Raw genomic sequence first — 26,876 nt, forward strand, 5'->3', positions numbered from 1 at the left:
TTTAACTGAGGGTCTGGTGGGTTTGGTTTATATAACAGTATTACTGTTTCATACAGCCATCAAGAAAAGAGTTAGATTGTCAACTGGTTTGGTCATTTGGAATTTTAGTTTAAGAGAAGCGAGTTTGTTTCACCTTGTTCTTTTTTAAAAAAATTTTGGAATCATATCAAAGTAGGGATCGAGTAATTTTCTAGAAGGATTAAAGTCTTGAGAACTGAGGTAGTAGCCTTGAATCAGTAGTAACTCAGGCAGAATTGTGATTGGCACGAAGGGGCAAATATTTTTGTAAGGGAAACTTTGAGTAAGATTCTTATTATTATAAGGGCCAAAATAAAAGCAATCACTGTTCAGGAAAGAACTTGGGCTAGCTTTCTTTAAAAAAAATGTGAGGGGAGCTACAAGACAGGGAGAGGTGTAGCAGGGGAGATGGGGCATATGGGGCATACAAAATATGATGCCTTTATCCAAATTTGAGTTGGGAAGGGAAGCTGCATTAAAATAAGGAGAGAGTAGCAAAGTCCAGAACCAGATTTGCAACTTGTATCATTTCACAATACTGTATAAAAAAATGAAATTATGATGTTAAAGAAATGAATAAATGGACTTAAACAATTTTGCATTAATTAGCCATAATTGAAAACATTTGTTCCCTTCTTTGAAGATTAAAAGAATCTTTTGGCCTCAGCTCTCCATAGTCAGGTACATCAATTTTGTTACTTTCTTTACATTAAACTGTTGTAATTGATCTGATATAAGTGTGATACTTAGCCTAGGGGGATCTTTATTTAAATATGGGGGATCTTTATTTAAATATCTACATTCTCCTACTCAGGGAGAAAGTAAACTCTTCATATTAGATTGATCTTAAATAGTATACTTTTATTTTTAATAGAGTTTATTGTTTTCCTTCCCCTCAGCTACTGAACGTTTTCTTTTCACGTAGTCTTTTCACTGTAAGATTTAAGTTTTGCCATGAAATTTTTTTTTTAAGTGGAAGGTTCTAATTCTTTTTTTTTTTTCTTTAAGTTTTTATTTATTTATTTGACAGAGACACAGCGAGAGAGGGAACACAAGCAGGGAAAGTGGGAGAGGGAGAAGCAGGCCTCCCACCAAGCAGGGAGCCCGATGCAGGGCTCGATCCCAGGACCCCGGGATCATGACCTGAGCCAAAGGCAGACGTTTAACGACTGAGCCACCCAGGCGCCCCGGTTCTAATTCTTTATATCTGGAAAAATCTCAGTTTCTTCTGTAGGCAGGCGCTATATTTAGGTTGTAAATTAATGAGTGCTCTAAAGCTTTGACCTTGGTTTAAATTTGGTTACCAGCTGTGGTTGATGAGCGTATTTTGCCTTTTTAAATGACCATTTTGCTTCTTGGGGAAATAACTTCAGGAGTTGACAAGTGAGAGAAAAGACTATCTCCTTTCAGAAACCAGTTGTATCATTATCTCAGTTGGTGTTAACTACTTAGAATTCTTGAGCCTTTTCTTAGTAAATTTAGGGGGCACATAGAGTGTGTGGCACTGCTAATTTCTGTGATTTGAAGAATTGTATTTGCCTTTATACTAGATTTCTAAGCTATTTTCCAAATCCAGAGACGCTCACCTCCTCTTAAGACAAGAATGAGTACTTTTTAGTGGTTTTAAATGTAGTAGATTTTATGTGTTGTTCGGGTAGCTTTCAGAACAATTATAAGAAGTCGTGTTGCCTTCTTTTCTTTTCTTTTTTTTTTTTTTTTTAAGATTTATCTGAGAGAGAGAATGAGAGAGAGAGCACATGAGGGGGGGAGGGTCAGAGGGAGAAACAGACTCCCAGCTGAGCAGGGAGCCCAATGCGGGACTCGATCCCGGGACTCCAGGATCATGACCTGAGCCAAAGGCAGTCGCTTAACCAACTGAGCCACCCAGGCGCCCTGTTGCCTTATTTTCTATAAGATAGATCAAATGCCGTCTGTACTTAATGGAAGTCATGTTTCATCATCAAAACAAGTAAAGCTATTTTGTTTGTTTTAAGCAGTTCTATTTTCATTTTCCTCTTCGCTGATAGGTACTTGAATATTGATAATTATATTAAAGTCTGGATTTCTGGGATACTCAGGTGCTTGTGAGGGTAGGATATCTGTTGTCTTAGTGAACATTTCCATCAGTGTAAGAAGCAGAGTGAGCATGAAGGATGGAGTCAACACCTTCATTTGTGACTTTTCTGCTAGAAATCAGCACAGCATATTAGTATCACACTACCTCCTTCTTCCCAAAAGCATAATGCGATCCTTCTTTATTTTGGCTTTGAACTAAGGAAGGAAACCATTTACACATAGACAAGAACAATGAAACCACAAAATATAAAGGTAATGTGGAAGGTTTTATTGAAGTAGCTTCTGCCTGCTTTGATAAGAGCTTTCTCCCTTGGCTAGGTGTGGAAGGGTGATTATTATGTAGGAAGGACCATGTAGGTGGTCCTAGCGCTGAGAAGATGGAGAACAGCTGTGCTGCAGGCATCATTCCTTCTCAGGATTGCAGAATGAATCATTCCTGACTTAGTGTTCTTTCCAATTGTGGTCCTCATTCTAAGTTTTATTCTGTCCAAAATGGGGTCCATGTGAGTTGTCTTTCTGTTTGTTTCTAAAGAATTTTACTGTTTAAAAATATTACTTAGTTTCTGTTTTACTACTTAACATGAAAAACCTTGCTAACTTGTTTCAAAAAGTTTTTCATAACTCATCATTTCTAAAGCGTAACAAGTCCCTTGACATCCAAATTAATGATTTGGTTCTGGCCACATCTTTGTGCCTGTTTCCCCTGTTTTTGTTAATAATATAACAGCAAAAACTCATACAGGTACACCAAGCACCATTAAACATTTTACATATAGAATTAGTTTAATTCATTTGTTAAAATTAAAAATATGTAATACTGATTGAATTTTCAGTGATTTATAATTGAAAGACCAAAAGTAAAACAAAACAATTACAATTAGAAAACAAAGTAATGGATAAGAAAAGCAGGGAATTGGGTCAAATCTTAATTACATGAATGTCAAGTCATCCTTAAATGAGTTTTTGTTTGTTCCTTTAAATCATCTCTTAGGCTCAGTAGAAAAGAAGCAACAGAGAAGATCGATTAGAACTCGTTCTGAATCAGAGAAGTCCACTGAGGTTGTGCCAAAGAAGAAGATCAAAAAGGAGCAGGTTGGCTTCCTACATGTAGAGAGTTAAAACATTGTATTTGTAAATGTTGTGGCTTATCTGATTTCTTAAAAGAAAGCGAAACTTTCCCCAACCTGGGTTTCCTTTTTCTGGACTATCTTATGCTTCTGTCCTGGTGAGTTCCAGTGCCTAATTCTAATATAACCATCCCTGTGATTCTGCTTCAAGCATTTTCACAGAAAATAGGCTTCAGGAGATGGGAAGCCAGTGGTACAAGACTCTTAAAGAATTCCTCACATTTATTTTGAAATTTCTGTTATGAGCAAAGTGATTTCATGTTTCATGATTTTTATTTGGAACCATCATTGAGTCCCCCCTGCCCTTTTAAATTTTGATTTTTTGTTTAAGCTGCTGGTATGTATTGTTTTTATTTTTTTAAACAAATCAAATTAATTTAACTATGAGAGTTATATTTAAGACACAGATAATCATAGATGATCTGGTTTTTCTGTTGGTATCACAGATTTTTTGGAATGTTATTTTCCCAGTGGATTGGCACTCACCTGTGATTGGGTTATCAGAAACACCATTAAGTAAAAACAAAAAAAAGAAGGGAGATTTGACTGAAGGGTATTAAACCAGTGTAATCAATGTAATATGTATATGAAATTACCTGTTCAAAGAAATTTTTAGAAACCATTATTCCTTGAAATTAAACTCACCATAAGAATGTTTCCAAATTTTTTAAAGTGGAGGAATATCCATTTTTTATAGCCCAGACAGCTGCTGTTAAGCAAAAAAGAATTCTGAATAGTATTAGTTCCAATAAGATTTATATTTTTAAAACCACTTAATATGGAAGTGTGGACTTTTCAAATTATTTCCTTCATAATTTAAACTTCCAAACTTAAAAGGTGATTTTGTGGGTGCTCTATGGTATCTCCAAGCATGTAAAACAATTTTCCCAGAAATATTTAACTAAAATTTAAATAATATACTAATTTGTCATTCATTCACCATAATTAACTTTCATACTTAGGAAATTATATTCCAAAAAATCTTTCTAAGCTGTTGCAAATCTATAGCATTCATTACCAAAACAAGGTTGTGATTTTTCCAGCTGGTTCCCAAATTCAGTCTGTGACCAGTTTAAAATTAATAAGCAGAATGAGTATAAAAAGTGGGACAAATTGTTAATGCCACTTGTGTTATAGTTAGTAGTAGAACAATAACAGTGATTGTTTAGAAGACTTTATATTTGTATTACTAATTGTATCTTATAAAAGCGCTTCTGTTGTATGTTTTTTTACCTGTTGTAAAAAAAATAAAATTTTTTTTTAAAAAGCTTAGAACAATCCTTAAATATTTACAAAATGTGTTTCAACATGCATATCTCACCACATCTTAAAGAAACATAAAATTCAATTCATAGCTAAAACAGGAACTCCTCCAAACAGCATCCTTTCTTTAATTCCAATGGTTCAAGCCTCAAATTACCACGTGTTTTACATATACATTGGCAGAATAACTTCTGATCTCGCTCTCCTAATGTAGGATCAAGACACTGTTCATAAGACACTCAAGAAAGTGCTTTTGCAATATCACAAACTTATTTTCTTAAGTTTGTACTAGCAGCAAAAGTATTGAGCTTCCAGCTGTATGGAGCCCTGTAGCACTCTCTACAGAGAGGGTCCTGATTCCCAGCAACTTAGCTGTGAGTGCAGGCGCGGAAGGGTCTTAAAGTGGCGTGAGTTACATTAACCTGAGTATCATAGTAAGTAAAAATTTATCCTAACGTCTTTGGGGCGGGAGGGGTTTATAGCAACATCGGGGCTGGTTGCAGAAACAACCCCTCTCCTGCCTCCCGGACACTGAGGAAACGATTCTTATTCTCTTCATATACCAAGGGAATGGTGGGAAAAGTCTTTGCTAGAGAGCATGTGGCTGTGTGTTGTCACTTGGAATTCAGCATAGGCAGCTAGGATTTAAACCCTCCCTGACCTTGAGACAGAGAACTTTACCCAGAAGATGGGACGGAGTTCAGATTTCAGATACATTAATCACTCATCATTACTTAGATTGATGGAAGTATTGTTTTTTTCCCTCTGTTAATTAAAAATGAAAAAAAAAATTCCTTGTTAATGGTATATTTTTCTGTCCAAACAGGTTGAAACAGTTCCTCAGGCTACAGTGAAGACTGGATTACAGAAAGGTGAGTTACTATAATGTTGCCTTGCATTTCCTTGATTAAAACCAATTTTTAAGAATTACTTATTTGTACTTCATGTATTTTTGTTTGTCTCTGTAAATCACTGTTGTTGCTCTTCAGTCAAAAATTTATGTGAAACTGAAGTATTTCCTGGTGTGTGTGTGTGTGTGTGTATGTGTGTGTGTGTGTGTGTGTGTGTGTGTGTGTGTGTGTGTGTGTGTTAGAGTTGATCTTATTCTGTACCTCCATGTGTAAAGTCTTACTTGTTTTTGTAAATTGGAGAACACCATGTAGACTTGATACTGTTTCCAACTTTTCTCCATAAGATTCTGGGGTTTCACTGGTTTATAAACTAGGGATGTGACGAATCCATTTTTTTTGGTATTCGACTGAATACCGAATAGTAGCTATTAATGTTTGTCAAACATGGACTATGACAAATCAGACAAGACAACCTGATTGAAAAAAAATCTTGCCACGTTTATTTTGACAGTGCTGTAAAATCTTTTTTTTTAATTAAAATGATTCGTAGCATATTTACGGCCATTATTAGATGACCTTATGCAAATCTATTTGAGATATGCACAAAGTTTAAGAAACCTTAAACTTATATCCGTATTTTCTGTGTGCAATTTGACTACAGTACAAACTCCATAGCATGATTCGTGCGTTTTTGGTGAGATCATTCAAACTGTATTTAATACCTGTAGTTTACTCTGGGCAAATTGCATTATTTAAAAAAAAAAAAAAAAAAACACCAGCCTCTCTGCATTCTCGGGGAGAAGTCTGCAGCGATGGTCTCCGTGGAGATCCTCAGCAGAACTGAACAGCCTCTCGGAGGGAACACTGCTTGGCGGAGCTCCAAGAAAAGACATCGCGATCGCTGCGAGATTAGGAGGCCTGATTGCGTTGTGTTTCCACCATTCCACAGGGTCGGCGGACCGGGGAGTGCAGGGCTCTGTCAGATTCAGTGACAGCTCCGTCTCCGCAGCGATTGAGGAAACTGTGGACTGAGATTCCTGTACAATTTCATCCCAGAAACTCCAGACTTGGAGTCTCCATGCAAGATTTCTTTGTCGGCGGCTCGATAAACAGTTTCTTTGTTTTCAATTTTGATTTCGCCAATCATCATTATTGGCATTTTCCTGCCTGGTTTCTTCTTCAAGACTCTGAACAATTGCTTTAACATTCAGATGATTTTTTTTTTTTTTTTTTTTTTTTTTTTTTTTTTTTTTTTGGTCTGAGCTGGATGGGTACAGCTTAAATCATGGGTCCAGCCTAAAAACCACCGTTTAACTTACACTGATCAATTTCAACATGGACTGTTTTTGTTTTTTTGTTTTTTGTTTTTAAATAAAGCATCATTAATGCACATCTGCAGGGTTTTGCCAAACAGCCCAAACTGTATACATTACAATCATTAAAAGCTCTTATTTTTTTTAATATTAGTGCCGTTATCATGGAGAACAGCATGGCAGCTGTCTTTGGCAGTCTGTCATTTTTCTAGCATTTTCAGAAACTCATCGGAAATGGCGGTACCTGTGTTTTCCCTTCGAAAGCCTCTCAGTACAGCACTCCTGTTCCTCTGTTAAAACTCCTTGTTAATCCAGTGATCTTTTAGGCCAAGGAAATACTTTGTGGTGGTGTTCTGGGTCCACACACCAGCAATGAAGGAGATAGATTTGTGTACTTGTGTTTTTTAATCAGCGTTAACATGGGCAGGCACCCTCATTTATAGATGTAAGGAAACATTCAGTGAAAAAACTTGTAGAATGGGATGTGATAACAAGGTTCCAGTAATCTGAGCAGTCTAAAGAGGCCCACATCCTCCACCACAGAACATGGCTATATACCAAGTGCTACTCTCACTCAGCCTGTTGCGGATCTTCATGGCCTCAGGAGACTTGTTTCTCCATGGTCTCTTCTGGACTGCACACTTCCACCATAGCTTGCTGGGCTGATCTAGATGTCTGTTTGTTGTATGGAAATTTTGGGGGAAAAAAAATCCAAAACACAAACTGTGGGTTGAAATATTAACCGTCTCCTTGGTTCCCTGGTATTCACCGTGCCTGATCTGCACATTTCATCGTGGCTGTTTCTGTATAGCCTATACCGCATTAGCCCAAGAGATTGTTGCTTTGTAACTTTTTGCACTATTGTTTTGGCTGGATTTGTATTACACACAGTTTTAAAAAAATTCCACACTATTCTCTGCCTTTTTTTTTTTTTCATATTCCTTCCCGCACAAATTCCACATAGAGGCCTCTCATCCAGCTCTTCGTGATTTGGCTGCACTTGAACATTGATTGTCCGTTACAACCCTCAGCAATGTGCCTCCTAAATGGCATGACATATGTAGATGTGCTGCAGCACTTGTTAATGGTCACAATAAATGCCACTTCACCAAGGAAGTCTCAGATGAACAATTATGAACATCCAAAATTTATTCGGGGGGCAATAATCAACTGAATTGCAAAATTCGGGGGAAAATGGCACTATCCGTGTACGAATCGAATACAAATCAAAGATTTGTCACATCCCTAATAAAAACAAGATGGAGATGTCTCTGCGACCATATTTGTAAGCTACACAGTGTGTTGGGTTTTATGTCTTCCCCCTCCAAATTGAATGGTTCTTTGGATTGCTCCAAATCAATCGACTATCCTGTAGTTTTGATAGAATTGGTTTTTAGGTTGGAACTTGGGCTCTGTTGACTGAAAATAGCTTTAGAGCAGGAGCACTGAATTAAATGTTTTAATAGAGCGGTTGTAAATTAAATCACTCACTATTAGGAAGGTCAGAAGCTTCTGAAGTTTTGACTCGTGACTTCAGTGTTACAAAGAGAGCTGTGCTTTTTTCACACTACAGATGAGTTTGGGGAAAGAAATAATCTCCCACAAAAAAAAAATGAAAACAAACCTTAAGCACTATTTTAGGATTAATTTCAGTATGTTGTATTAAGGTGCCAGCGAGATTTCAGATTCCTGTAAACCTCTAAAGAAAAGGAGTCGCGCCTCAACTGATGTAGAAATGACTAGCTCAGCATACAGAGACACATCTGACTCCGATTCTAGAGGACTGAGTGACCTGCAGGTAAATATGTTCAAGGCTTGGGGCACATTGCTCTCTTTTGCTTTGCAAGATGAACAAAATGCTTTGGCTGACTTATTTGGGGAGATTGGGGAATTTTTTAAATACTCAGTGAACAAATCATTTTGGTTATTTTGTAATTTACAAATGTCTTAATTTGCTGATCTCTTATGTAACAGAAACATAGTTTCTGTGTTGTAAATTTTAACTACATTTTTTTCTCAAAACATCAGGCATATGGTACCCACAGGTTTTTACAAAGAAAGAAAAAAGAGGTATCAAGGTTTATTTGAGCATATCTTGCTAGGATTTTCATAGCTCCTCACTTGGAGGAAATTTTTGTTTTATTTTTCTTAAAAAGTGCTATGTTTTCCATGTAGGTAGGCTTTGGAAAGCAAGTAGATAGCCCTTCCGCTACTGCAGATGTAGATGTTTCTGATGTGCAGTCCGTGGATTCAAGTTTGTCAAGAAGAGGCGTTGGAGTCAGTAAGAAGGACACTGTGTGTCAGGTAGGCAAGCGACGTATAGCTTGAAATAATTGCTGTAATATTCTGCCAATAATATAGTTAACCTCCTGCTGGACAGAGTAGTATCTTTCTAAATTATATTACTTTAAAGCTATAGGTCCTAAAGCCTTTTCTGGCTCTCTTCTGCACATGCAAGTGCCCATCTTCATTTTGATACTCAGTTATTAGTTAGAAGTAAATGGGGGGCACCTGCCTGGCTCAGTCAGTAGAGCATGCAACTCTTGATCCTTTGGGTTGTGAGTTCAAGACCCATGTTGGGCCTAGAGCTTACTTATGAAAAAAGTAAATGGCAGATGATTTATTTCAAAAAACATTTTCTTAAATTTAAGTTGGTATTGCCTTTTTTAATGTGTATTTACCCTTTTTGAAAAATACTGTTTTGCCCTGTGAAGAAAAGTTAAAGTATTGCAAATTCCAAAGAAGGAATCATGGAAGGTCAAGTATGCCTATTAAACTTTATACCATATTGAAATAGTTATCTAGTTCAGTGGTTCTTTTTTTCTTTTTTTTTTCTTAATGTATTAAATATAGGAGTCTTCTTATATTTTTATTATTTTTGTCATGATGAGCACCAGGTGATATATGGAATTGTTGAATCACTGTATTATATGCCTGAAACTCATACAGCACTGTGTTTGTTTTTTTTTTAAAGATTTTATTTATTTAACAGAGAGAGACAGAGTGAGAGAGGGAACACAAGCAGGGGGAGTGGAAGAGGGAGAAGCAGGCCTCCCTGCAGAGCAAGGAGCCCGATGTGGGGCTCGATCCCAGGACCCTGAGATCATGACCTGAGCCGAAGGCAGATGCTTAACGACTGAGCCACCCAGGCGCCCCATACAGCACTGTGTTAACTAACTGGAATTAAAATTAAAACTTTCAAAAAATAAAAATAAAAAATTAACTTCAGTGATTCTTAAAGTGAGGACCAAGGACCAGCAGCATCAGCATTGTCAGGATACTGGTTAGAAATGCAAATTCTTGGACCCCACCACAGGCCTGCTGAATCAGCAACCGTGGAAGAGGAATCCAGTAATCTGTGTCTTAACAGGCCCTCCAAGTGATTCTGATGCCTGCTAAAGTTTTAGAACTACTGTTTTTTGCCACGTTACAGATCTGTGAAAGCTCTGGTGACTCTCTGATTCCTTGTGAGGGAGAGTGCTGCAAACACTTTCACCTGGAGTGCCTGGGATTGGCATCACTCTCCGATGGAAAGTTCATCTGCGTGGAATGTAAAACCGGTAAGTTTACTTAGTTTGATAGATATGAAAAGACAGGTAGGGAGGAATGTGCCGTGCCAGCCCCCATGACATCCAATTCTCTTACCACTTTTATGTAGCTCTCATCCTCCACACCCATAGATATTTCAACAAATTAAGACCATTCAGGGATTGGGATTCCTAAGATCAAAAGAGTAGTTAGCAATATTATTGTCAAATTTCCTCCTACCGGTGCTTTTTCTGTAAAATCTATGAAATCATTGAGATGGATTTGTGTTTTATCGAAACAACTATGCAAAATGTGTAGATTGAATTATTTTTTAGATGGGTTTGAGAATTTTGTGTTAAATAAAAAGTCCCTTGACTTTAATAGACTGGAATAAGCATCAATCACGAACTATAACCATGATGATTATATTTTTATTAGAAAGGTGCAGCTACTGGAAATTGTTTTTTAGACATTGGAGGTTTTGGATTCACCATTTTTTTCTTATCCCCCCTGCCTCGTATAGACTACTACTGATCAAAACAATTTGCAGACAAAGAAAGTTGAACACTTTACCCAAAGTCAAAAGACAACATATAATGAAACTGGGATTTAAATCCAGGAAGTAGCTTAACCCTAGAGTCCTTACTCTTTACTGTTGCCTTCTACCACCTTGACTAAGTAGGGTGAAGATTGTATTTCATCGTCATATGAAACAGATACATACATACACATGTAAAAATTAAGCTATAAAAGCTGTTTTGAACATATAACTTGTATATTCCCCTATATAAAATATTATTTATCACATTTAGACTCTGCAGTAAAATTTTTGAACAGTTTGCCAACTGGCAGTCTCAAGGTCAGATTATCTGCACATTGTTTTATTTGGCCTTCAAAATGTGTTTTCAATGTGTGAACATGGAACAGGCACGTATTCCTGGTTCCCCACATTCCCTACCGTTTCCTTTTCTAAAATCCTATCACTCTAGGCATTTATGTAATCTGCCTGGCCCCTTAAGCACTTACGTTGCAATCTCTGATACAAACTACTGATAGAGGGGCGCCTGGGTGGCTCAATCGTTAAGCATCTGCCTTCAGCTCGGGTCATGATCCCAGGGTCCTGGGTTCGAGCCCCACATCGGGCTCCCTGCTCAGCGGGAAGCCTGCTCCTCCCTCTCCCACTCCCCCTTCCCCTGCTTGTGTTTCCTCTCTCGCTGTGTCTCTCTCTGTCAAATAAGTAAACTCTTAAAAAAAAAATAAACTACTGATAGGAAGGACCATGTTTCATGGTATTAGAATACTCTGAGGGCTTTTCTCCTAACTCTAGAACTCAGCAGAGTAGAATTCTGCCAACAAAGTCTAGATATAATCTAATTTGGCACACATCTATTAGAAAAACTAAAAGAGAAATTTGCTTTAAAAAGAATTAAGTAGAGCAAAGTTGGAAGACTTACTTCCTGATTTAAAAATTTGCTACAAAGCAAAAATAATATATTTTTTAAATATGAAAAATAAGAATTGACTACAAAGCTACAGTAATTAAAACAATATGGTACTGGCATGAAGACAGAAGTATAACCAACGGAATAGAATAGGGAGCCCAGAAATAAACATTCACACATTTGGTCAAATGATTTTTTGACAAGGGTGCAAAGACTATTCAATGGGAAAGGACAGTCTTTTCAACAAATGGTGCTGGGAAAACTGGATATCCACATGCAAAAGAATGAAGTTGAACCTTTACCTAACAACAGTACACAAAAATTAATTCAACCATTTGAAAGACCAAAGACCAAAACATAAGAGCTAGAATTAAAAATCTTAGAAGAAAACATAAGGGAAAAGCTTCATGACATTGGATTTTACATTGATTTCCTAGATACAACACCAAAGGCATGGGCAACAAAAGAAAAAATAAACAAATTGGGCTTTATAAAAATTAAAAACCTGGTACACCATTAACAGACTGAAAAAACAGCCCACAAAATGGGAAAAGTATTAGCAAATCCCATGTCTGAAAAGGGATTAATATCCAGAATGTATAAGGAACTACAACTCAACAACAAAAAACCAAACAACCCACCTGGGCAAAGGACTTGGATAGACATTTCTCCAAAGAAGATCTATAAATGGGTCAATAAGCACATGAAAAATGTTCAACACCATTAGTAATCAGGGAAATGCAAATTAAAATCACATGAGATGCCACTCCATACTCACTACAATGGCTATTATTTAAAAAAAAATCTTGGTCAGGATATGGAGAAATTGGAACCTTTGTGTTCTGTCAGCAGGAATGTAACATGATACAACCTCAGTGGAAAATAGTAAGGCAGTTCCTCAAAAAATCAAACATGGAATTACTGTATGATCCAGCAATTCTACTTCTGGGTATATACCCAAAAGAACCAAAAGCAGAGACTCAAACAGATATTTGTGCACCTATGTTGATTGCACCATTATCCACAATAGCCAAAAGGTGGAAATGATCCAAGTGTCCACTGATGAATGAATGGATAAATAAAATGTGTGTACATGCGGTAGAATGTTTTTTTAAAATGAAATTTAAAAAATGAAATTCTTTTTTTTTAAGACTTTATTTATTTATTTGAGAGAGAGAGCACATGAGAAGGGGGATGGTCAGAGGGAGAAGCAGACTCCCTGCTGAGCAGGGAGCCCGATGCGGGACTTGATCCCGGGACTCCAGGATCATGACCTGAGCTGAAGGTAGTCACTTAACCAACTGAGCCACCCAGGCGCCCCTAAAAAATGAAATTCTAATGCATGCTATAACATGGATGAGCCTTGAGGACATGATTGTGAACAGAATACAGTGGTCACAAAGGACAAATATTATTTGATTCCACTTATATGAATTACCTAGAGTAGTCAAATTTATAGAGACAGAAAATAGAGCAGTTTTTACCAAGGTGGTTTTTGGTTGTTGTTGTTTTGTTTTGTTTTTTATTGGTTTTTACCAGAGAGGAATGGGGAGTTATTATTTAAATGGGTATAGAATTTCAGGATGGGATGATGAAAAACGGGATAGTGGTGATGGTTGCAAAATAATGAGTATTTAATTCACATTCTGAACTGTACATTCAGAAATGGTTAAAATGGTAAATTTTATATTATGTATTTTTAACCACAGTTTAAAACACAATTATTTTTTAATTTTTTAAAAAATTGCTTTTGGGGACACTTGGGTGGCTCAGTTGGTTGAGCGTCCCACTCTTGGTTTTGGCTCAGGTCATGATCTCGGGGTCATGGGATTGAGCTCCATGTCAGGCTCCACACTCAGTGGGAAGTCAGCTTGAGATTCTTTCCCTTTCCCTCCCCCTCTGCCCCTCCCCCTGCTCATACACACACACACACACACACACACACACACACACACACACACACACACTCTCTCTCTCTCTCTCTCTCTCTCTCTCTCTCTCTCTCTCTCTCTCTCTCTCTCTGTGTCTCTCTCAAAAAAATAAAATCTTTAAAAAATTGCTTTTATTATTACATGAAAATTACTTTGTTACTAATCTGTTACCCTTCCAACAGATTAGGAGTAAAAATTTCAAACCATTGTTTAAGGTCATTTAGAAAGTTTTCTTCTGTTTATCAAAGGCAGATACTTTGTATGTAGAAAGTATTATAGGATACATGCCTAAGAAGTTCTTATACTATCACTTATTATCGTTTAAGACAAATGTGATTTCTAGAAAGAAAGCACTTTCATTTGACCTTGTGAATAAAATGTATAACAATCAAGGTTACTTATTAATTATTATAAATGAAGACCATGTCCTACTGAGAAGGGAGGATATTAGAAGTACTCATGTCTGGGCGCCTGGGTGGCTCAGTTGGTTAAGCAACTGCCTTCGGCTCAGGTCATGATCCTGGAGTCCCGGGATCGAGTCCCGCATCGGGCTCCCTGCTCAGCAGGGAGTCTGCTTCTCCCTCTGACCCTCTTCCCTCTCATGCTCTCTCTCATGCTCTCTCTCTCAAATAAATAAATCTTTAAAAAAAAAAAAAAGTACTCATGTCCTAGGGCTCTAAACTTAAGTCTTAAAGGAGTTTGATAGTTCAGCTATTAGTATAACAGTGTCACTGGTTATCACAATTTTCATTTATATTAGGCCTATTTTGATCATTATGCAAGTGAAGGCCTTTTTTTCTTTTTCTTACACAGGGCAATTTATGCATTTTGGCAAAGCTGTAAAGGCAAACCTCTTAACCTTTAAAATAATTTCTTTTAATTTTTTAAATTTCTAAAAGTTATTTTTAAAACAGTACTATCGCTTTCCTATCTACATACATGTTAATATATAATTTGAAATTATATATTTGTAACAAGACAACAAAAAAACCCCTACTCTATTTACAACAAAGCCAGTTTAAAAAATACACATTTGAACATCACAATCGTAAGTATGAATTTTAAAGAATTAAGTACTAATTTTAAAGAATATTTATAATTCAGCCAATTTGTAAAGGTCAGGTACTTTAATATAAAATAATTTAAAATAACATTTAACTTTCTGTAAAAAATCAAAACAGAAAACTATTCCATTAAAAAAAACTTCCATTTTTTTATAGCATTATAAGAAAAATGGGCAAAAGACTTGAATACTTTCCAAAAGATGATATCCAAATAGCCAGTAAATAATCACTTAAAATTCTGTATGTAAAATGGACACACAATGAAAATTCCTATCCTAATAAAAGAGGCAGAAAATTACCCACAGAAAAGGCAATTACCTTCAAAGAATAACAAAACAAATAACAAAAATGTTGTTATAATTTGCAGTTCTTTGTTTACAACTAAACATTTTTTTCTGTATCTTTGTTGAGTCTCTAGTGAATGATCTGTTCATGTTTTATCCATTTGTGTATTGTGCTGGTAAAGATGTTCTTTGCATTTGTTATTATTTTAAATTTATTTCTAATTACACAAATAGTATATATATATACAGTCTTATGAAAATATAATTATAGTTCAAGCAGGTGTGTGTGTACACACACAAACACACGTATGTATGTAACATTTTTTGTGTATTGTAACAAAAATGTATTAATTGTTCTGCAGCTTGCTTTTATCACTATCTTGGAGCTCTTTTTATGTCAATACAAATACATTCTATTTAATTGCTACATAGTGCTCCATAGTATGCATATATTACAGTTTATTTAACTATTCTCCTATTGAAGGACATTTGAGTTGCTTTCAATTCTTTGCAGTTACAAACAGTGCTTCATTCAATATCCTTTTACATGTACAAGTCTTCCCAACGTAGACAGCAAAAGCAGAATTTCTAGGTCACAGAAAGTGAATGTACAATTAATGGATACTGCCATGTAGCCTTCTAAGGTAGTTCCTTCCAACCTGAACTCCTACTAGCAATATATCAGAGTACCTGTTCAACAGTTTGTATCATCAAACTCTTTTTTCTTATTTGATGAATTTTAAAACGTTACTTGGATTTAATTATCATTTATCTGATTACTAGGGAAGTTGAGGGTTTTTTTCCATATGTTTATTGGCTGTCTTTCTGCTTTCTGTAAACTGCCTCTTCATATTCTGCCCACTTTATTTATTTATTCATTCGGTCAGCTGGTCATTTTTAAGTCAGCCCTCTGGCTCAATGTGGGGCTTGAACTCATCACCCCAAGATCAAGAGTCATATTCTCTACTTACTGTCTGAGCCAGTGAGGTTCTCCTGCCCACTTTTATATTAGGCTGTTTTGTTTCTGTATTAAATAGTAGTTCTGTATGAATCTTGTTGAGTTACCTTTGCTTATGTGTTGCATATATTTTCTCCATATGTGAACTCTTTTTGTAACAAAACATAATCCTTTGTCATCTTTGTGGCATATATTTTTCCACATCTGCCCTGTTCCTTCTTTTTTACCTATTGTATTCTAATTGACATTAATCCTAGCTTTAAATGTTTGACAGATTGTAGAACCTTCTGAGCTTAAAGTTTTCTTTGTAGGAAGGCTTTTAATTATAGTTTCAATTTTTAAAAGAATTTATAGAACTATTCATATTTTCTGCTTATTTTTGTGTGTGTTGGTAATTATGCATTTCTAAGAATCTATCCATTCATGTAAATTTTCATTTATTGGCAAAAATGTAGTGATACCCTTTTATTTTTTTAATAGTTGTAAGATTTGTAGTGATGTACCATTTCTTGTATTGTTAATATTGGTGCCTTTTCTCCCTTTATTAGTTGCTCTTGCCAGAGATATCAGTTTTATTACTCTTTTTCAAAAAAACAACTTTTGGGTTTTTTAATCCTCCTCAATGTATATTAATTTCACTTCATTCTTAAAAGAATGCTTTCACTGGATATAGATGCTGACTTAGTAACAGCCCTTTCAGCCCTTTGGAGATAACATCCCATTGTTTTCTGACTTCCATTTTTCCTTTGCTGTCAGCTCTCAGTCTTACTGTTGCTTCTTTGAAGGTCATTGTCTTTTCTGTGGATAATATTAATATTTTCTCTTTGTTCTTGATTTACTACAATTTGAATAAGATGTGTAGCTGTAATTTTCTGTGTTTTGCATTAGGATTATGAGATTTCATTTTATGTCTGTTTTACATATGGAAATTGTGACTAATGGAATCTGTTTTGTCTTTGGTAATTTCTTTTATGTATTCTTGGTTGGGAAGACCTTCCCACTCTCATATGTTGAAAAATTCTGTTCTGGGTTTTCTATGGATTGATTTTATTATAGAGTGAGAACTGAAGATCTAAATTGTTTTTAGTGCCTTATCTCCAAATTGATGATCAATTATTCTAGCCAAATTTATTAAATAACCTTTTAAGCATTCCATGCTCATGGATTAGAAGAACACACACTGTTAAAATTTCTGTACTACCCAAAGCAATCTACACATTTAATGCAGTCCCTATCAAAATACCACCAGCATTTTTCACAGAGCTAGAACAAACAATCCTAAAATTTGTACGGAACCACAAAAGACCCCAGGTAGCTAAAGCAATCCTGAAAAAGAAAAAGAAAACTGGAGGCATCACGATTCTGGACTTCAAGCTCTATTACAAAGCTGTGGTCATCAGAACAGTATGGTACTGGCACAAAAAGAGACACATAGATCAGTGGAGCAGAATAGAGAACCTGGAAATGGACCCACAACTAATGGTCAACTAATCTTCAACAAAGCAGGAAAGAATATCCAATAGAAAAAAGTCTCTTCAAATGGTGTTGGGAAAACTGGACAGCCACATGCAGAAGAATGAAACTGGACCTCTTTCATACACGATACACAAAAATAAATTCAAAATGGATGAAAGACCTAAATGTGAGACAGGAAACCATCAAAATCCTAGAGGAGAACACTGGAAGAAACCTCTTTGAACACAGCCTAAGCAAATTCTTATTGGACATGTTGCTGGAGGCAAGGGAAACAAAAACAAAAATGAGCTATTGGAACTTAATCAAGATAAAAGTCTTGTGCAAAGCGAAGGAAACAATCAGCAAAACTAAAAGGCAGCCTACAGAATGGGAGAAGATATTTGCAAATTACATATCTGATAGAAGGTTAGTATCCAAAATCTATAAAGAACTTACCAACTCACACCCAAAACAAATAATCCAGTTGATGAATGGGCAGAAGACATGAATAGACACTTTTCCAAAGAACACATCCAGATGGCTAACAGACACATGAAAAGATGCTCAACATCACTCATCATCAGGGAAATACAAATCAAAACCATGATGAGATACCACCTCACACCTGTCAGAATGGCTAAAATTAACAACACAAGACACAACAGGTGTTGGCAAGGTTGCAGAGAAAGGGTAACCCTCTTGGTAGGATGCAAACTGGTGCAGCCACTCTGGAGAACAGTTTGGTGTTTCCTCAGAAAGTTAAGAACAGAACTACCCTATGAACCAGCAATTGCACTATTAGGTATTTACCCAGAGGATAAAAAAATACGGATTTGAAGGGATATGTGCACCCTGATGTTTGTAGCAGCATTTTCAACAATAGCCAAACTATGGAGAGAGCCCAGATGTCCATCAACTGATGAATGGATAAAGCAGATGGGGGTGGGGGGGCTGTAGAGAGAGAGAGAGAGAGAGAGTGAGAGAGAGTGTGTGTGTGTGTGTGTGTGTGTGTGTGTGTGTGTGTGTGTGTAATGGAATATTATTCAGCCATCAAGAATGAAATCTTGCCATTTGCAATGATGTGGATGGAGCTAGAGTGTATTATGCTAAGGGAAATAAGTCAGAGAAAGACAAATACCATATGATCTCACTCATATGTGGAATTTAAGTAAGAAAACAGATGAATATATGGGAAGGGGGCAAAGAAGGAGAGAGGGAAACAAGCCGCAAGTGACTCTTAACTATAGAGAACAAACTGCTGGGTGATGGAGAGAGGTGGGTGGGGGATAGGCTAGATGGGTGATGGGTATTAAAAAGGACACTTTTTGTAATGAGCACTGGGTGTTGTAGATAAGTGATGAATCACTGAATTTTACTCCAGAAACCAATATTGCATCGTATGTTAATGAACTAAAATTAAAATTAAAAAATGAATTAAATAACCTTATAATTTAACCATTTATTTTCAGTGCCTTTTTTTATATGTGAAATTCTTATACATAACAGTAGAATCTCTCTGGGGAGTAGCTCTTTGATGTCATTCGCTGCTTCTATTTAAGAAGAATATGCTTTCATCAGATTTTATTTAATCTGTGTTCCTCAACCAATTTTTCAGGACAGCACCCATGTTTTTCATGTAAAGTGTCTGGTACAGATGTGAAGCGTTGCTCTGTTGGTGCTTGTGGGAAATTTTATCACGAAGCCTGTGTCCGCAAATTCCCCACTGCCATCTTTGAATCAAAAGGATTCCGCTGTCCTCAGCACTGTTGCTCTGCCTGTTCCATGGAGAAAGATATCTACAAAGCAAGTAAAGGTAAAACAGAGTTAAAAAAAAAAAAGGGGGACTAAGGTTTTTTTCTTTTTAAGTGCAGTAGCAAATAATAAGCACATTATTTTGAAGAGTATTAGGTAATTATCCCCTCTGCATCTGTAGATGTAACCGCTCAGCCACAATAGCACAATAAGTAGAGATTAGGTTCTAATCAGATCATGAGAAGAAAATTCCGTATGTTCAAAATTACCCTTGAGAATTTCTTTCACAGGTGACATTGAGACCACCATCTCCGGCATCGGAGCCAACAAGTTTTTCTTTGAGGGATCTCTCAATGCGCACTACATTTAGGGTCCTGCATAGGAATGACAGAACCACACGTGTGGAGAAAAATATTATCTTACCATAACAGCATCCCATGGAACCCAAAAGAGCCCAACTCCAAAAAATTCACTTTATATCCAGCTGAGGCCTGATTACGTAGATTTTGTTTTTTCTGATTTGTCTTTAAACAGGTCGCATGATGCGATGTTTGAGGTGTCCGGTAGCCTATCACTCCGGAGAGGCTTGCATTGCTGCCGGCAGCACATTTGTATCCTCCTGCATGCTCATCTGTAGTAATCATTCCAAACGGAGCACCAGTGCTTCCTCGGCCATAAATGTAGGCTTTTGTTTCGTTTGTGCAAGAGGTGAGTGTCAGTCCTTTTTCTTTCTTTGGGTTCAGTGGCATATTTCCCCATCCAACTAGAGTTTCAGCAATATCCCCAAGAGATTAACACTTTCAGTAATCCCTTTTATAACATGAAACATTCAAATTGTTAGAATATTAATTCTTCTCTAACCTAATATCTGCATTTTTTTTTTAATAACTTAGAATTACAGATAAGTTTTTAGTGTTCCTGTATGGAGCATCAAAAGATTATTCCCTTCTGCAAACAATTCTTCTGTTCAAAGTAGACTCTTCCCATGCCATATTCTTTAATCCAGAGTTTTCAACTGATTGAGATTTCACTTGGAAGGCAAGATAAGCACATTTATTTTTTTAATTGTTTATGTTGTATTTTATCCTGTTTTGGTCTGGCATTGAGGAAGGCCTGATGGGATACAGCCAAGACAGCATATGTGGTGGTGTTAGCTAAGAGCCAGCAATACAAGCTTTCTTACTCGCCACCTGTTGATATTTAAGTATGCCAAGAGATTGATCAAGGTAAAAACAGTATTGTGTCCCTCAGGGGGTCAATGAACTTGAGTTCGTGATAAATATAAAATAAGATTTCTTTAGTTGAATATAATACAGAGTATTCAGTTTTACAGTGTCTCAGCTGTATTATAAAACAATTTTTAGTATTAAACATTTTAGAAATTAATATCCCCTAGTGCAGTTTTTTTGTTTTTTGTTTTTTTAATACAAGTACTAAGTTTTCTGAACTTACCTTAGTGGTGAAATAATTGAAAGGACTCCATGGTGTATCAGGCCTATTTAAATTATATTTAGACTAAACTGAAGATGAGGTGTTCGGTTTGGTTTTGGTTTTACTTGGTTTTGTTTTTTTTTCCTTTAGGAAATAGTTCTTTTAATTTGGTGAAAGTACTTTAAAGTATTTTAAAATAGAATTTAGGTAGTGTGACAGATCTTGAGTTGTTTTGGTATGGTGTCTTTTGTTTTTAAAAAAATAGCCAGAGGAGGTTGGCAGTAAAAGATTAAGTAAATGGCAGTCCTTCTGGCAGCCAGCTGAGTCCATTGTATGTATAGCTTTCAGTTTGCCAGAGTTTGCAGTAAACACCTGGGGCTGTCTGCCATTAGAGGGGAAGCATTGTGTCTTTCTTTACAGAGCAATTACAACTGTATTCTGCTCTGAAACCTGTCTGGTACATGGAGGAGTAGGTCTGAAATGTTTTGTGCCACATTATAACAGGTGGCAGAAAGGATTCAAATAGTCAAAAGAAATAAAAAGTCACCCCAGATGTCTTTACGGTCTCCCCATGCCTAAGAAAGTAATGATAGTATGGAAATAGTGAATTATCAATTGGATGGCTAGCTTTAGAGACAGGTGAGTGTCAGTGATAACATGAAGTCTCTATCGCTTTGTAAACATTTTATTCTACCTTGCTGGGCACTTAGTATTACTTGCACATGCACACACAAACACACAGTGCATGCTAGAGAGTGTGTAACTGAGCCAACATTTTATTTTTTTAAGATTATTTATTTATTTATTTGAGATAGAGCAACAGCAAGAGAGCGAGTGAGAGAGAGAGAGAGCATGAGCAGAGGGCTGGGGAGGCAGAGGGAGAAGCGGGTTCTCCGAGCAGGGAGCCAGATGTGGGACTCAATCCCAGGGCAGCCACTTAACCAACTGAGCCACCCAGGCGCCCCTGAGCCAACATTTTAAATGTCAACTCTATAACTATCATGTTGGCTTACTTGGAGTACATTCTGAATCAAGTACCATCAATATATTAACCATTCCTTTCTTTTCATTCAATAATTGGGAAACATTTATTTATTTATTTATTTTTTTTTAAAGATTTTATTTATTTATTTGAGAGAGAGAATGCGAGAGAGAGAGAGAGCATGAGAGGGGAGAGGGTCAGAGGGAGAAGCAGACTCCCTGCCGAGCAGGGAGCCCGATGCGGGACTCGATCCCGGGACTCCAGGATCATGACCTGAGCCGAAGGCAGTCGCTTAACCAACTGAGCCACCCAGGCGCCCGTATAATTGGGAAACATTTAAAACAGGTATTTTCAATTTAAGATAGACAGAAAATGGCCCATTGTCAAGGAGCCTAGTTTTATAGAGACTAACCATTTAAAGTTTAACTTAGATGCTTTGATTAAAAGCTTGAAGTAATGCAAATGAGGGGAAAACTCACGTTTTACAGGATCTGTATTTGCATCTTATCAATTTGATAGATATCTGAAAGATATACTGTATTTAAATGACTGTGTAATCAAGATTATTTAATTCTCAAATATTTTAACTATGAAACTTTGTACAGTAAATAGAAACTGTCATTTTCCTTTCCAAAATATAGAAATTTATTCTAAATAGATCAGATGTTGGGATTTGAGAAGGCTTAAGTCAGCAGTTTTCACAAGTAAATAATATATGTTCTCTCATCAGTTTTTACAGGTCTCCTTTTTAAAAAAAAAAAAAAAGAGACATAATTGTAATAAATCCACACACACAGAAGGAGGCTTTAATTGTGTTTGTTTTGGTATTAGAAAACTTAGTTTGTCTTGCTTTTGTTTCTTGCCTTATATGGAGTCTTTCCCTCCTCACAAAGGATTTTTCTCTTAGTTCATGGTTACTGGTTGTTTAAAATCATTCAACTGGTTCTTAAGGACTGAATGATTATTTAGAAATGTTTTTTAGAAATGTTTTAAGGTTTAGAGGAACACTGCTCCGCCCCTGACATTCATGGTGCCATAGAAAGTGTTCCGTCATATCTCAGTGTAGTATACACACATCCTTTAGGCTTTCCTTCCATCCAGGCAGGTGGGGGGAGGGTGTTTGTAAAATCAAGTTACTTAACATTCTCTCCCTTTCTTTGTAATGGTAATTTATAATGGAGAAGGTAGATTAGGGCTTTCTTTTCATTTTAATAACAGCAATTTTTTTGTATCTGGAAATCAAACTCTACTGGATATGCTATCTGAGTGAATTGTCACAGTTGCCTTAAGGAGTTATTGCCCCATTTTATATGGATGAGAACACCAAAGCACAGATTACATCATTTACTTGAAGGTTGCAGAAGTTTAAATAGAGGGACTAGCATTTGCACCCAATCTTTCTCATTTCAAACCCACTGTTTTTTACACTACACTGCTTCTCTGTTAAATGTATGAAATTCATTTGACATTGTATAACTTTTTTTAGAAGACTTTTATGCTGTTACCCATTAGCAATTTTAAGTTCCATTCTGTCCTCCAAGTCAGAGATGTTTCTTGAATCTTTCTCAGTGTAGGGTAGCACCAAATGAAGATAACACCCATGGCAAAAAGTAAATGGCAACCCCTTTAAAAACAAAACTCTACCCTCTTCTCAAAATGATCTCTATAAAACTGCTGTCATGATCCGTATTTTAAAGTCCAGATCATTGTAAACTGTCCAGTCACCAAACAGAGAAATGTTCCCGGGTCTCACACTGCGCTAGGTTTAGGAGTGGCCTGTAGTGAACTCAACAAAGGGGGGAAGGGGATGGGAGGGAGAGGAGAAGTGGGCATAACAAGTGGGTTAAAGGGGATCTTCTGTTTCCCTCCAAATAAGATAGCTGGATTGGTAGGTCAGAAGAACTGTCTTTACTTATATCATGGCAGGGAAGAAATGTAAACGGTTTGCATTACCGTAGTGAAATTCAACAAATTATGGCTCCTTTAAAATCATGTGTCGTATTGATAGAGAATAGCTTCATTATCTGGCAGAGAAAGCTAGAATTTATTTGAGTATATCTCAGGATACGACTAGAGAAGACTTCAATTCTGCCTTTCAGTACTCCTTGATAAGTTGAAGGTGGATCAGTGTCTCTACCGTGTTATGTAAATAACTCTTATTTGCTATTAAGTGATATGTCATTTAGTTCTTTGGATTGTCATCATAGTACTTGTAAATATTAAGGAATGTAGCTTTGTCTTCCATAGGGGGTTTTAAGTATGACGTCAAATGCAGTTGACATCTCCAAATTAATTTTTAGTTTTCTTCTGGGTATGTAGGTTTTTATGGGGCAAGGCACTGAGTAGCTCAAACTCCCTTTAATAACTCTGGCAAGCCTTTTCTGTCAGATCTTACTTTTTCTTCATTTTCTCCCCCCCCCGCCCCCAGCTTTTAGCACAGCTACATAATAGATGTTGGTTTATTTTTTTTCCCTCATGGAATCATGGGTAGTTTCATTGCAGCTCATCTCTTTCTGTTTGTTTCGTATAGGGCTGATAGTTCAGGACCATTCAGACCCCATGTTCAGTTCATATGCCTATAAGTCCCACTACCTACTGAATGAATCAAATCGTGCAGAGTTGATGAAATTACCTATGATTCCTTCTTCGTCAGCTTCCAAAAAGAAATGTGAGAAAGGTAATAATCAAAATAGTTTATCTCTTTTATTTTTGCATTTCCTTTTTTTTTTTTCCTCTTTAAATGAAGGGGGGAAATGTATGCCTGTCAAGCACCATCTATTGCTTTTGGTAAATTCTACCTGGTGGTTGTGACTGTGTCTTCATGTGGCTGCAACATTATTAAAAAGGGCTTAAAATAATTCCATTATTACAAATTCTTACCTACTTACTCTTCTCCTTGAATAAATTCTCACACATTCCATATATCTGTGGGTTATTACAATTGAAAGGCTAGCATTTTGCTTTATATAGGCTCTTGCTCTTCTGCCTGATGTATAACTACCGCTGGAAAAGAATAGACATGATGTAAATTATTACGAACTTTCAACTAAAAAACCAGGGTAGGTTATTAAAAGAGGGAAACCAACATATTGATACTTAAAATTTTGATTTTAGGGTATATGCTATCCTTTTGTTTCTTAAATGTTTTTGTTAGGATGCTATGAAAACTAGCTGCCCTTCTCTTAGGAGACTTTGGTGGGCAGCTGGGGAGATTAACCCAAATATTGGCTATTGAAAGGCAACCCAGCTCAACTGAAGAATTGCTTATGGATAACTTATCCACAGAGAACCAAGAGCTAAATGTATATTTATATTCTCCCAATTAATTTAACCTATAGGAGAAAATCATACCTTGTATTTAGCTTTACGTAGCCTACTTGTTACACAGGGAAAAGGTAATTTAACAGTACTGTATTACTTAGGGAGTTATTATCCCAAAGGGTAAAATGAATAACCTGGAAGGTGAAGGCCTTTTCCTGTAATACATTCCCATTATGATCTGGGGGCCAGGTTCCGAATCTTTAGAGAAAAACTAATCCATAACCTAATAGACTGGGTATATTTGAAATAAGGTGTTGTTTTTTTTTCCACTCTTTTTGTTGCCTGCTTGATGTGTCTTTGCTCTTTGTCAGACATCTGAAGTGGCAACCCATGACTAAAAATACCACTAACTAAACAGGGTGACTAGAACCTATGAAGAAATAGGTTGGAGAGAGTATTGGCTTGCTTGCTTGCTTGCTTGCTTGTTTCTTTTCCATTGAAGTCAGAGGATGTCACCTGACTGGTGATACCACCTACTTCTAAAACAAAGATGGACAGAGAGGTCTAACTCCATAATGCAATAAAATTAGACTACCTGAGGCATTCATTTTAGGAAATGCCTTATTTCCTAATGGCACCTTCATAAAATTAGATTAATTCAGTTGTTTCTTACTTTGTTTTCAGTACTCAGTATTGACCTTGACATGAATTGAAATTATTTTGAGCCCTCTGTTTGCTTAGCTTGAACCATGTCTTACTACTTCTTGCGTCCTAAAGCAGTTTTCTTGCATAGCACCACGGTGGATTGTTCGTATTTTCATTTTTCTATTTTTCTTGTGTATTTTTTGTCAAAAAATCGTGATGATTTTCATTGACCATTCTGGGTCTGTATTTCCTCTGAAATAAGACTTTTAAGTTTTAATTTTAATTAAGGACTATTCCATTATGTTAAAAAATGGCCAGGCTGACTTTTCCACATCAGCTCTAATGATCACATGTCCTCTAAAGCCGTTTGCAAAGACTGCTCTCCCTACTGGTCATTCCTTTCTGATGGAGAGGTCAATTATCTCATTTTACTTGAAACTTACAGAATTCCCTACCTAGGCTGAGAGCACTCAGGCAGCTAATCTGTAGGTTGGAGAATTGGAACAATGAATCCATATTGAGATCTGCAAAGGAAAAAAAAATCTTAATGATTGAAGCAAAATCTTTTAAGCAGAGGAAATATAGTAATTTATTTCATCACTGATTGTATATAGATTTTTCTTTTTGTTTTTATGTTAATCAGTTGGAAGTTTGAAAGTCTACAGGAAGAAAAGATATTCTGGAAAATTGATAGCAAACCCTCAAAAGGTTGGAGCTGTGATTTCATAAAGTTGTGTAGAGGGCTCTTAACCTTTTGATTATGAGATTTTAAGTCTCAGTACATTCATGGTTTATAGACTTGATTTTCCAATAGACTTAATTTTTTTTTGCAGTAAATGTCTTTATTATATTTCATCTAAAGTGGTTAACATCCTTCTGTCACTTGTTGAAACACCTATTAGAAATAGCTAACCTCCCCCCAAATCTCTTTTATTTCTTTACATTTAAAAATATTCTTTTGTTTTGTTTGCTGCACTTGTTTTGGTCTTAATCCAGAGATCATTCTGTGTATTTCAAAGGAGAGGATTTTGCTAGGGAACTTGGAGAGGGATCTTCTTGTGTATGGTACTTCATTTTACAGTGACATTTACTTAGTTTTATGCTATAAAGCAGTGGTTCTCAATATGAAGTCAGAAAAAGTTATGTAAAAATTTTTGAACCATGTTTAATATTTCAGAAAATCTAACAGAATCATACATTTGCACAAAATAAGGCTGCATACGTTTCTTTATATTTAGCTATGATTTGAACAACTTAATGTGATAAGACTAGTTTTATTACTGGGATCAGAAGCTCTGATTGGCAGTTATGTATTTCTTTGGTTAATAAAAACAGAAATTGTTACCTTTAACAGGGGCTTTGTTTTTTTGGGGGGGTTTGGCTTAGGGTTTTTTGTTTTTTGGGGGTTTTGGGTTTTTGTTTTGTTTTGTTTTGTTTTGGGTTGATAAAATATTAAAAAACATGGGTCCCTGAGGAAGGGAAAGGGGATCCTTGG

The 26,876-nt window shown here is 36.3% G+C and overlaps 1 protein-coding gene across 5 annotated transcripts in view; it reads left to right on the plus strand.

Moving 5' to 3' along the window:
* The window catches only part of NSD3 (nuclear receptor binding SET domain protein 3), a 119,899-nt gene that overhangs the window by 70,033 nt on the left and 22,990 nt on the right, over nucleotides 1–26,876 (plus strand). For 3 of the 5 annotated variants that reach the window (XM_027600356.2, XM_027600355.2, XM_027600357.2), the window contains exons 8-15: nucleotides 3,086–3,186; nucleotides 5,311–5,356; nucleotides 8,316–8,446; nucleotides 8,824–8,952; nucleotides 10,082–10,208; nucleotides 18,926–19,123; nucleotides 19,597–19,770; nucleotides 24,006–24,152. In XM_027600356.2, coding sequence (XP_027456157.1) covers nucleotides 3,086–3,186; nucleotides 5,311–5,356; nucleotides 8,316–8,446; nucleotides 8,824–8,952; nucleotides 10,082–10,208; nucleotides 18,926–19,123; nucleotides 19,597–19,770; nucleotides 24,006–24,152 — 1,053 coding nt within the window. Of the gene's footprint in view, nucleotides 1–3,085; nucleotides 3,187–5,310; nucleotides 5,357–6,284; nucleotides 7,561–8,315; nucleotides 8,447–8,823; nucleotides 8,953–10,081; nucleotides 10,209–18,925; nucleotides 19,124–19,596; nucleotides 19,771–24,005; nucleotides 24,153–26,876 lie in introns of those variants that run through there. The other 2 variants (XM_027600358.2, XM_027600359.2) reach the window with 2 other exon arrangements.

This window comes from Zalophus californianus, chromosome 2, assembly GCF_009762305.2.
Source record: "Zalophus californianus isolate mZalCal1 chromosome 2, mZalCal1.pri.v2, whole genome shotgun sequence".
Classification (NCBI taxonomy): Eukaryota; Metazoa; Chordata; class Mammalia; order Carnivora; family Otariidae; genus Zalophus; species Zalophus californianus.